This window comes from Carcharhinus amblyrhynchos, chromosome 10 (genome assembly GCF_965287045.1).
Source record: "Carcharhinus amblyrhynchos chromosome 10, sCarAmb.v2.hapA, whole genome shotgun sequence".
NCBI lineage: Eukaryota > Metazoa > Chordata > Chondrichthyes > Carcharhiniformes > Carcharhinidae > Carcharhinus > Carcharhinus amblyrhynchos.
In genome coordinates, this window is record NC_137333.1 from 89,526,207 (window position 1) to 89,538,384 (window position 12,178).

Here is a 12,178-nt window from a genome sequence, read left to right on the forward strand (position 1 = left end):
CTTTCCCATTTCTTTCCAAGCATGATTTCTGAAAATTGGGATGTATTTTCTTTTGTGTCACTTGTTTGAAAAGAAATGGTGAATAAACAAGTGAGCATGACCAAAAGTCCCAACAAAGGGGCAGCACAGTGCTTAGCACTGCTGCCTCATGGTGCCAGGGAACCGGGTTCAGTTCCAGCTTTGGGTGATTGTGCGCAGTCTGCACATTCTCCTGGTGTCTGCGTAGGTTTCTTCTGGGTGCTCCAGTTTCCTCCCCACTTCAAAGATGTACAGGTTAGGTAGATTGGCCATGCTAAGTTACCCCTTAATGTCCAAAGCGGGGTTCAGCCTGGGTAAGGTGTTCTGTTGGAGAGTCGGTGCAGATGCAATGGGCTGAATGGCCTCTGTCTGCACTGAAGGGATTCTATGATTGTATTCTATGAATACTTCAATGCACATTTGACCACCACCTAAACCTTGCTCTATGTTAAAATGTGCCAAATAAAGGAAACAGCACGGCCCTTGTGCACAGTAATCTCTCTTGAGTACAAGTGATAATGACCAAATAAGCAATTTTATGTGTTGGAGTGGAGTAAGAATTGACCACACTCCATCTCCCTTCTGTTAAAGTGGTGTCTGCTGTGACAGCACTCTTGTCTATGTGTCACAAGGCTCCAGATTCAAGCCTACTCCAGAACTTAAGCACAAAAGCCGTGTTGGATGGTTTGCGTGCAGCGTTGAAGGGTCGGATGCTCCAGTTTCCTCCCGCAGTCCGAAGTTGCACAGGTTAGGTTGATTGACCGTGGTAAATTGACTGTAGTGTCGGGGGATTAGCTGGGTAAATGAAGGTTACGGGAACAAAGCCTGGGGAGGATTGTGGTCGGTACAAACTCCATGGGCTGAATAGCCTCTTTCTCTACTGTAGGGAAACTATGATTCTATGACTGCCGCACTGCTGGACGTGCTGTCTTTTGGATGAGACGTTAAATTGAGATTCTGTCGGGTGCAGAGGAAATGGCGTGGCACTATTCTGAAAGAGAACAGGGAGAGTTATCCCTGGTATCTTGGCCAATATCAGCACTTCAGAAATGTTTCATTTCCTGGAAAGTGCTTTGTAAGGTCCAGTGGTCATGAAAGGCGCTATATAAATGCAAGTTTTTTTTCTTTTGTGGGATCTTCAGAACCAAGAGCAGGAGTAGGCCATTCAGCCCTTCAAGTCTGGCCTCAGATAATCCTAGCTGATTCTCTATCTCAATGCCATATTCCTGCTTTCTCCCGGTATCCCTTGATGCTATTAAAATCTAAAAAATTCTCTCTTTGCTGAATCTATTCCGTGTCTTGGCTTCCAGAAGAATTGAATAGACAAACCGAGAATTCCACAGGTGCACTACCCTTTGAGTGAAGGGATTTTTTCCATATGTTAGTCCTAAATTGACAATCCCATATCATGGATTTTCCCATCCCTCTCACAGGTGACACCTTCCAGTCCTGCCGAAGGCAACACCCGTCCCCTCCTCCCTCCACCACAGTGGTTTCCCCAGCGACACGGCCATTGGCTTTGGCGGGACTGGAAGATCCCACTGGTGATCAATGGCAAGCCACCTGCACTGCTGAAAACCACTCCCCACCCCCCACGGGGGATGGGGGGGGATAGTGCGTGGAAAACCCCAGTCTTACTGAAATTTGTAAACTTATTGCAAATGGTTAATGTGCATGGAGGCGTTGAAAAGGGCATTGAACAGTTAATTGAAAAGGAACAACGTGCAGCAACGTTCTGGGGAGAATGACACTAGGATGAGCTACTCACTCACTGGAGAGCCAGTGCAGACATGATGGGCTGAATGGCTTCTTACTGCACCACAACAATTCTGTGATTCTGTAAAGCGATCGCATTTTTAAAACGTTGTTCAAAGTTATATTGAGATGAAGGAATTTATTTTGCTCAGAGTAGGTTCAGTTTGTTGGAATACTTAGAAAATAGGGAATTAAACTTTAATACGAACAAAGTTACTGTTGTCAGTGGAATTGAATATACAAACCTTCTGGCTTTCTTTCTGAGAATGGTTTGCTCTAATATGTTGTGGAGGAGTTGTTAATGCTGGAAACAGCCTTCGCTCTGTGACCTGCTGTTTTCTGTTGATTATAGCCCTTCCTTAGAGCCTTTCCTGGTGCTTTATTGGGTGGGAATGCTGCCCAGTATGACTTATCGGATGGGATTTTACTGCCTCACTCATCCCAAAACCATGAAATACTACCCAAGTCAACAGATCTTTCCATTGTCCACCCCTCGCCCACTCCGAGTCCATCACACAGAGGGTGGTGAGTGTCTGGAACGAGCTGCCAGAGGTTCTAGTAGAGTCAGATATAATTTTGTCTTTTAGAAAACGTTTAGACAGTTACATGGGTAAGATGGGTATAGAGGGATATGGGCCAAATGTGGGCAATTAGGACCAGTCTTGTAGTAAAAACTGGGCAGCATTGACACGTTGGGCTGAATGGCCTCTTTCCATGCTGTAAACCTCTATGACTGTATGACTCAAACCTGCCTCCCATCCATTGACTCTGTCTTCGCTTCCCGCTGCCTCAGAAAAGCAGCCAGCATAATCAAGGACCCCATGCATCCTGGATATTCCCTCTTCCACCTTCTTCCGTCAGGAAAAAGGTACAACAAACTGACTCAAAAACAGCCAGACTTTTGAATGGACTTGCCTTGCATTAAGTTGATCTTTCTCTATACCCTGGCTATGACTGTAACACAACATTCTGCACCATCTCCTTTCCTTATCTATGTACAGTATGCTTTGTCTATATAGCGTGCAAGAACAAATACTTTTCATGTATACTAATACTTGTAAAAATAATGAATCAAATCAAATCAAATGAAATTCTGGCCATCCTCTTTGAATCCCCTGGAGTTGCCACACTCCCTCCTAAGAATGGTTCCAGCAACTGGAAGGCCATTCTCCGATAGCTCAGAGCAGTGCGGTGGATCGAAAAGGTTCATTCTGAGAGCATGTCACCCAGCTGCTGTGTTCTGTCAGTTAAGTTATCCCAACAGCAATTCAGGGCAAACAGAAGCAGAGTCATTTTTATTTTCTTTTTTATTGGTGGATTTCTCATTCATCAGCTCTGAAGAAGGGTCAAATTGGAGATGGTGGAAGCAGATACGATAGTGACTTTTAAGGGGCGTCTTGACAAATATATGAATAGGATGGGAATAGAGGGATATTGTCCCTGGAAGGGTAGAGGGTTTTAGTTCAGTCGGGCAACATGGTTGGTGCAGGTTTGGAGGGCTGAAGGGCCTGTTCGTATGCTGGAATTTTCTTTGCTCTTGGACTCGAAACTCTGGTCTGAAATTTCCCGCCTTTCCTGCCGCAGGAATTGTAGCAGGTGGGACAGGAAATTTGGCGGACGATTGAAAGTTCCGTTGAGCTTGGCAGGAATTTCCGGTCTGGGGGAATGCATGGCTGGAGAATCCCGCTCTCTTTCTCTGTCTCCACGGTAGAATTTTTCCAAGGCTTTTATTTCAGATCTGCAGCATTTTACTTCTATTCTCATGTTTAAACAAAGAACAGTACAGCGCAGGAACAGTTCCTTCGGCCCCTCCAAGCCTGTGCCAACCACATTGCCCTTTCTAGACGGATGCTGCCCTTATATTCCAGTATTTGCCTTACCGATAGGGAATTTTGCGAGCTTCTTACAATATTTTGATTTCCAGCACATAAAAATGGCACTGCTTTAAACCCCCGAATGTCCAAATGTGTTCAGGCAAAGGGAGTTGAACGTAATGTTTTCACTCAGCTGTAACTGTTTAGAGACACGAAACATGGTTAGCCTTAGTACTCCAGTGTTGAATTCCCATAATCTTCTGGTGACCACTGAGAGTGTGTGTGTGTGTGTGTGTCTGTCTGTGTGTGTGTGTGTCTGTGTGTGTCTGTGTGTGTGTGTGTCTGTGTGTGTCTGTGTGTGTGTGTGTGGGGGGGGTGGTGTTGGATAAATGGAACAAATGATCTCAGTACAACGTTGTTGACTCTTTGGGTAGCTACAGCATCTGGTCTCTGGTACAGCGGTCTTGTTTGTTTCCCCTTGCAGTGCCTACAAGAGTATCTTGGGAATCAGGGCACTGTCACATGACAGCATCTTCATCCCAGACACATCTGTGCAACAGCCTGCCAAACCCGTGCGAGTGTTTTCTCAGGAGACTGTATCAGAGCCTATCAAAGCTTTACAGGTAATGAACAAGTAATATCTGTGTGCAAATGCACTTTATCATCTGGTTCATTAAATGCCATTGAATTTTTTCTTAAAGCATTCGCGTTTGTGTCCACTGTCTACATTGTGAGTCTGTAGTCAACAAGACCCCTCTCTGGGGGTTGGGACGTCATTTCCTGCCCTTGTCTGATGTCCATGCTCTTTTCAGCAAGAATTATTGTAGTTTATTGACTGGCGATTAGGAGTCATGCTGTGTTTATTGTGCAGATTACAATGAAAGCCAAACTGCAACAGGGACGGCACGGTGGCACAGTGGTTAGCACTGCTGTCTCGCAGCACCAGGGACCCAGGTTTGATTCGCGGCTTGGGTCACTGTCTGTGTTGAGTTTGCATGTTGCCTGCGTGAGTTTCCTCCGGGTGCTCCAGTTTCCTCCCACAGTCTGAAAGACGTGCTGGTTAGGTGCACTGGTCATGCTAAATTCTCCCTCAGTGTACCCGAACAGACGCCGGTGATAAGGGAATTTCACAGTAACTTCATTGCAGTGTTAATGTAAACCTTACCTGGGACTAATCAATAAACTTTAACAATAGCTCTTTAGCTTGATTCGAAGAATGCTGCTAGCACTGCCTGTGCGACAGTTACAATATTACCACGGCGGAGGTGTAACCTGACACTTCTGATAATCCTACCATATTATTTCCCCATTTACCAGGATCATCATGTTTGAGCATGGCGGGAACTGTAATCCAAGCTGAGGGCAAGCGGGTGCCCCTAACAATGGAGATTGACTCTGACCAGGAGACAGCTAGCACGCAATAGTTATACACTGCTGTAATTGCTCTGTCAATATTAATCCTTATCATCACAGACCCAGTTCCCAGTAATGTCATCTTGCTGTATTATGTTCAGTTTGCAAACAAAAAAAACCACACAAGGGCTGCCATTATTTAGGTTGGTGGGGGGAGGGGAATAAGAAGAATGCAGAATCTCTTGCCCAACTTGGAGAAGAGCTGGGACGTCATTCCGATTGCATTATTTAGCATAGCCCTTATTGACAGTTTTCTTTCGACATAATTTCCCAGTGCGTCTACCTTACAAACCACTTGCCTCCTGACAGTTCTCCTGGGACCAGGCTTATTGACAGAGGTAGGAGCTCACCTTGCCAGGCCCCTGTGGCTGAGACAGTGCCCAGAAGATTATTTAGGACTCAGACGACAGGATGAAGCGGGACGCGAGGGGTCATGGAATGAAAGAAATCTGAATTTTGACAAGCAACGGAACAAATACATTCATGTGTTTATAAAAACGTTGTGGGTATAATGGATGGCAGTCTGAAAATGAGTATTACCATAGACCAAATGGCCCCTCCCTCCTCAACCCTGTCCCCCCCCAACACTACCAGATCAAGCAGCAGTGAAGTTGAGTAAACCCATGGATTCATAGAATCATAGATTCCCTACAGTACAGAAGGAGGCCATTGAGCCCATCGAGTCTGCACCAATCACATTCCAGCCTATTCCCATAACCCTGCATATTTACCCTGCTAATCCCCCTGACACTAAGGTCAATTTAGCAATCCGCACATCTTTAGGATTGTGGGCAGAAACCAAAGTACCCGGAGGAAACCCACGCAGACACAGAAAGAATGTTCACACTCCACACAGACAGTGACCCAAGGCCGGTATTGAACCCAGTTCCCTGGCACGGTGAGGCAGCGGTGCTAACTACTGTGCCATCCTTAATTATTCTTAATAATAACACCACCTAAGTATCACCAGGTACCTAGGAATGAAACAAACCACACTTTCCCATGCAACCAAAACAAAATATCACAGTTTATTCTCTGATTTCAGCTTCTCTTTATTCTCTCTATGGACTGCCATCAGCAGCCTTCCCCCTGGTTTTTGTGGCAATGACTCATCTTTCATTCCCTCACCCTGCAGCATAAATATCTCCCACTTTCTGTGCCTTTTAGTTTTGACATAAGGTCACCCGGACTCGGAACCTGAGCTCTTTTCTCTCCTTACAGATGCTGCCAGACCTGCTGAGATTTTCCAGCATTCTCTCTTTTGGTTTAAAAAAAATGCATTTGGATTTTGTAGAGGTGGGGCATCGAATAACATCTGCCGACTTGTCCTTCCACGTCTGTGAAACAAAACTTGCCTTTGGAGGGCACTTTTCGTGACCAGTGGGGGCATCAAAGCAGTTTACAGCCATTGGAGTTGTTTTGAAGCGTAGTTGCCGTTACAGTATAGGAAACCCAGCAGGCAGTATGTGCACAGAAAGATCCCACAAGCAGCCATGGGATGGGGTGGGTGGGATGGGAAGGGTGTTGGTTTCCGCAGTGCAGTCTGTTGTGGAGTGCTGAGTCACAGAAAGCTAATTCAGCAAGTTATGGTCTATTTCAGAGGGGTCATGACTGTAAACACTGACAGTTTCACCCTTAAAAACTCTACAGAGCGCTGTGAAGAGTCAAATCAGATACAGAAAAGGAATGGAGAGAGGGAATGAATGATTGGATTAAAATGGAGGAAAAAGAAGCAGAAAGGACAAGTTTAAAAACAGGCATTTAAATTGTCACTTTTGAAATCTTCAACAACAATGAATCCCTGAGGAAATGAGACAATTTCCACAGTTAATTTTCGGTGTTCACTAGGCGGTAGTAATTAATATTTACCACATCATGGCGTGGCATGGTGGCACCGTGGTTAACATTGCTGTCCAACCGCTCCAGGGACCCAGGTTCAATTCCGGTCTTGGGTGACTGCCTGTGTGGAGTTTGCACGTCCTCCCTGCGTCTGCATGGGTTTCCTCCCGCAGTCCAAAGATGTTGAGGTTAGGTGGATTGGCCGTGTTAATTTGCTCCTTAATGTGTAAATTAGATTGATTAGCCATACTAAATGCGTGGAGTTACAGGGGAGAGGGCCTGGCTAAGATGGTTTACAGTTGAGAATCAGCTACATTGCTGTGGTTCTGGAGTCACATGTAGGCCAGACCGAGTAAGGATGGCAGACTCAATGGGCTGAATGACCTCCTTCTGCACTGCAGGGATTCTATGAATATGAATAAAGAGGTACTTAAACTTGAAATGATGAGACTTGCTGTGGGAACTGCTGCAACTTTGCTGAAAGCAAGATTGAGGGTGGCAGCAAGATTGCCCTTTCACAGAGTGAATGGCGGAGCAGTGCATCTCGTACAGCAAGTGTCGGATCTTCACCTTGTTCTGTCTCTCATCTGAAGTTGTTGTAGCATATGTACCTCAATAAGAGTGAGCAGCATTAGCCTCACCATTACTTTGAGAGCAATGGTCTAGTGGTATTATTCCTAGACTATTAATCCAGAAACTCAACTAATGTTCTGGGGATCCAGGTTCGAAACCCACCACAGCAGATGGTGGAATTTGAATTCAATAAAAAATACCTGGAATTAAGAATCTATTGATGACCATTGTCAATTGTCAGAAAAACCCATCTGGTTCACTCATGTCCTTTAGGGAAGGAAATCTGCCATCCTTACCTGGTCTGGCCTACATATGATCCCAAAGCCACAGCAATGTGGTTGACTTTCAACTGTCGTCAGGCAACTAGGGATGGGCAATAAATGCTGGCCAGCCAGTGACGCCCATGTCCCATGAACGAATTTAAAAAAGTTATCTCTAACTAGTATACAATGTTACTCGATTCCATATTTCACAATATTACATAAGACTCATCTTGATGTATCCATATTAGCAGAACGTTAAACAGAGACTGGCTGACCCTCAGTGATTGTATTGTTAAATTGCTGAGCCAATGTATCTGAATCTACCTTGTTCAGGCTGTTAATGTTATTTCCCCCCAGTATCCAATCTGCAGTTACTCAAAGTGCAGTAGAAAATGCAACTGCACAGCTTGTGATTTACCTTCCATTAGCTGAAGTGATTCCATGCCCGACACCCACTGAAGTCACAATATTTAAAGGGGAATGGACGGCCAAGTTGACAGGGCACCTGTGTGCAGCACTCAGCAAACAGGAGGATTCATTGTGTAGGAAGCTGTGGTTAGATCAAGAACAAGTTCCAGCGAGCCACTTGCGCGGAGTAATGAACTCAATTTCTCTTTACGGAGGTAGGCTCATTATAAATGACAGCTGTTTCTCCTTTCATGATATTGAGAGTGATTCAAGTCTGGAACGGATTTGTTAAGCATGGGCAATAAATTCAGCTTGTAAGCAATCTCAAACACAGGATGGCAAAGGATATACAGGGCAGAATTTTACCGACACGCCTGCCCGAGGCTCATACGATCCCACCCAAGGCCAACGGAGAATGCCATTCTCCGAGCCTCCCCCGCCCCCAGAATCCGGGCGGACATCCAATAAAATTCTGGCCGCAGTGTAGAAAGATGCCACTTGGTCTAACCAGTCTATTATAAGAGGCCATTGGGGTGAGTGGGGGGCATGGGCTGGCACTGCATTGGAATTGAGGTGATGCAGAATGGTTCACGGGTGGGGTTGTTAAAATCTGTTGAACTTCTCTTTCAAAAGATCCCTGAGTGCATGGTTCAGGACTTTCTTCAGTCATGGAAAAAGTTGCCTCAATCCATCTAAATAGGGGGGGCTCTGAGCTGCCTATCTCTTCAGTGGAACTGACCAGGGTGTTGGCTCACTAAATCAAACCCTTATCCGATACTAGTGAAAATTGGGGAGCAGGGAATGGGAGCAGGAATCCCTGAATCCATCAGTTTTAAAAGGCTTCGGAGCCGTTTTGCCTCTCGGAATATCTAGATCCTGGAGTCTCTGTGACGCATTTGCTCCTTCAATGATGTTGGGATGGGGGAGGCCTGTTGAACATCCGGAAAGAATCGATGTGGGCAAGTTCAGAGTTTTCATTTCTCCCCACTTTGTTTTTTATCTAAATTGCTATCCAGCTGAAGCAAATGTATGAGGGAGACTGGAAGATGCATCATGTTTGATCCATTTAGAACCAAAGTGATCACAGTCCAGCCGAGCATACCGTTGCAAGATGCTACAAGTTGGGGCATCATGGTGGTACAATGGTTACCACTGCAGCCTCACAGCGCCAGGGACCCGGGTTCAATTCCGGTCTATCTGCGTGGAGTCAGGACCTTCTCCCAGTATCTGCGTGGGTTTCCTCTGGGTGTCCCAGTTTCCCCCCACAACCAGGAGATGTTCAGGTTAGGTGGATTGGCCCTGCTAAATTGCCCTTTAGTGTCAGGGGGATTAGCAGGTTAAATACGTGGGGTTATCAGGATAGGGTCCTGGGTGGGATTATTGCCGGTGCAAACACGATGTGCTGAGTGGCACTGTAGAGATTCTATGAAATGATGTGAAATGGTTTGTACATTTTCATTCAGAATTCCAAGGACAATGAACCGAGAGGAGTGGAAGCCTGGGTGTCCCAGTGAGGTTCAAAGGTCTTTCTCATTAATCTTCGTGCCTGCTCTGCAGTCATGTGTATCATGTTTGACATTCGATCAAACCTCCCTCTTGCTCCAACCCACATGGGGTGGCCAGTGGGAACTAGCAAAATAGGGCAGTAATTGTCTTTTTAACATCTGTGAACTTTCTTCTACACCTCCACTCATACTCTATTCTTGATCCACTGTCACTGAACATAACCGGTGTTAGTGGAAGCTATTCACTCTGAACTGTTTTACCTAATGGCAGCTCTATGATCGATTAGCCTGCACATGCAACTGACTGTAACTGATTAGAAGATGCTTGTCAGAGTGGTGAAGCGTACAGCAATTGACCTGTCCGTGTTCTCACTGATAATCCAACATTTAATTCCTGAGAAAAAAATCCATACGGATTCCTTTTTCTATTTATTACAGCTAAAGGTACAAGAAAACATTAAACTGGGACCGCCTCCCATGTCGATTCCGGCTAAGAAGACGGAGGATGCCAGCGCTAGCTCTGAAGATGATGGATTACCACGGAGTCCTCCAGAAAGCTCGCCTCTCCATGAAGCCTTAACGCGCAGCTATTTAGCCAAGGTAAGAGCTCTCATTGTCAGATAGCAGACATCATTGTCATTGCAATAGACTGACAATTCGGCTGTCACCCTGGGTGGAATGTTCCGGGCCCGCTGTGGACTGGGAAGCTTGGTGAGTGGTGTGATGGTGGGCGGGGTGGGGGGGGCACTTAATTTAGTGTGAGACCAAAATTCGGTAACCTGCCAGTGGGATGAACTTTAGCAGTTATGTTCTCAGTGCATTAGAAGTGGGTTAACAATGTTGGGAAACCCTTTTATAGGCGTTGCATTAAACAGCCAGCTTATTGAAATTAGACTCCCATTCCACATTAGGCACCCCCTAATGAATTGTATTGATTTATTATTGTCACATGTATTGGGATACATTGAAAAGTATTGTTTCTTGCACACTATACAGACAAAGCATACCATTCATAGAGTACATGGGGGAGATGGAAAGGAGAGGGTACAGAATATAGTGTTACAGTCATAGTGAGGGTGTAAAGAAAGATCAGCTTAATATTGGGTAGATCTGTCTGGTGGCAGCAGGGAAGAAGCTGCTCTCGAGTTGGTATTAGAATGCTGCCATTTCATCTGCACCTGACAGGGTAGAATGTTCCCACGGTTATTGGTGAGTTGCCTTTGCTCTGTCTCTCTGAGGAGTGTCTGTAAATGACAACCTCTGCTTGAGATGGGGTGGTGACAGTGCACGTTGTGTAGAAGATGACCAATGAAGGGTGGGGGAGCGGCAGCGAGGAAGGTTGGAGCAGTGGCTGGACAAATGGGGAAGGGACAGTGCAGACTTTCGAAGCCCTCTGCAGTTACGGTGCCCGGACCCCGTGTGGTAACGGCGGGGACAGTCACTTCCTGCCTGTCTCAGCCGTGAGAATTGACTAATCCCTCTTGGGTGCATGCTTCATGAGCTGAACAGTGCAGCATTGTGCAATGTGAGCCTCACCTCCACCCCCACCGCCCCCCCCTCCCCCCACCTCCCCACCACCACCACCATCAGACTCCTACTTCTGCACCCACCATTGAACTTTGACTCCAGGAAGGAAGACTCCGGCGTTCCCTGTGGGTAACAAAGCTTTCAGGAAGTGCAAACAGAAAATGCTGGAAAATCCCATTCACAGAGTACATGGGAGAGATGGAAAGGAGAGGGGACGGAATATAGTGTTACAGTCACAGCGAGGGTGTACAGAAAGATCAGCTTAATATTGGGTAGATCTGTCTGGTGCCAGCAGGGAAGAAGCTGCTCTCCAGTTGGTATTAGAATGCTGACATTTCATCTGCACCTGAATGTTCCCAGCATCTATGGAGAGAGAAACAGAGTCAGCGCTTGGAGTCTGGGTGACCCTTTGTCAGATGGTCTGATGGATGCTGTCAGACCTGTTGCGATTTTCCAGCATTTTCAGTTTTTGTTTCAGATTCCAGCATCTGCAGCATTTTGTCGTCATTCCTAGAAGTGCAGCTCAGTAGATCAGGGGCAGGATACGTCCCAAAGGACCAGGTCATGGAATCATCCCTCCTATTAACCGGGAGAGATGGAGTGGTGCATCTATGAAACTCAACCCAAGCAGGGAGTCGTTGGGGGGTCATTTTAATTTTAGATGACAGTGTGAACTATCCGAATTCTGACCAACCACACATTGTAAAGAACAAAAAACAGCACAGCACAGGAACAGGCCCTTCAGCCCTCCAAGCCTATGCCAATCACATTTACCTATCTAAACCAACTGCTAATATCCCTCTAATCCCCATTTGTTCATATGTCTATCAAGATAAGTTTTAAATGTGGCTAACGTAACCTCCTTAATCACCTCACTTGACAGTGCGTTCCAGGCCCCCGCCACCCTCTCCACTGAACCTTTCCTCCTTATCTTGAACCTCTGCCCACCTTGTAATTGTCATTTCTGATTGAAAAAAGTTTCCAATCGTTCATTTTTTCCTATACCTCTCATAATTTTATAAACTTTTGTAAGGTCTCCCCCTCAGCCTCCATCTTTCCAGGG

The 12,178-nt window shown here is 45.9% G+C and overlaps 1 protein-coding gene across 6 annotated transcripts in view; it reads left to right on the plus strand.

Annotated features, from left to right (window-relative positions):
- The window catches only part of LOC145349163 (CRACD-like protein), a 141,712-nt gene that overhangs the window by 83,272 nt on the left and 46,262 nt on the right, over positions 1-12,178 (plus strand). For all 6 annotated transcript variants that reach the window (XM_080197566.1, XM_080197564.1, XM_080197565.1 and 3 more), the window contains exons 4-5: positions 4,072-4,210; positions 10,027-10,188. In XM_080197566.1, coding sequence (XP_080053692.1) covers positions 4,072-4,210; positions 10,027-10,188 — 301 coding nt within the window. The remainder of the gene's footprint in view (positions 1-4,071; positions 4,211-10,026; positions 10,189-12,178) is intronic.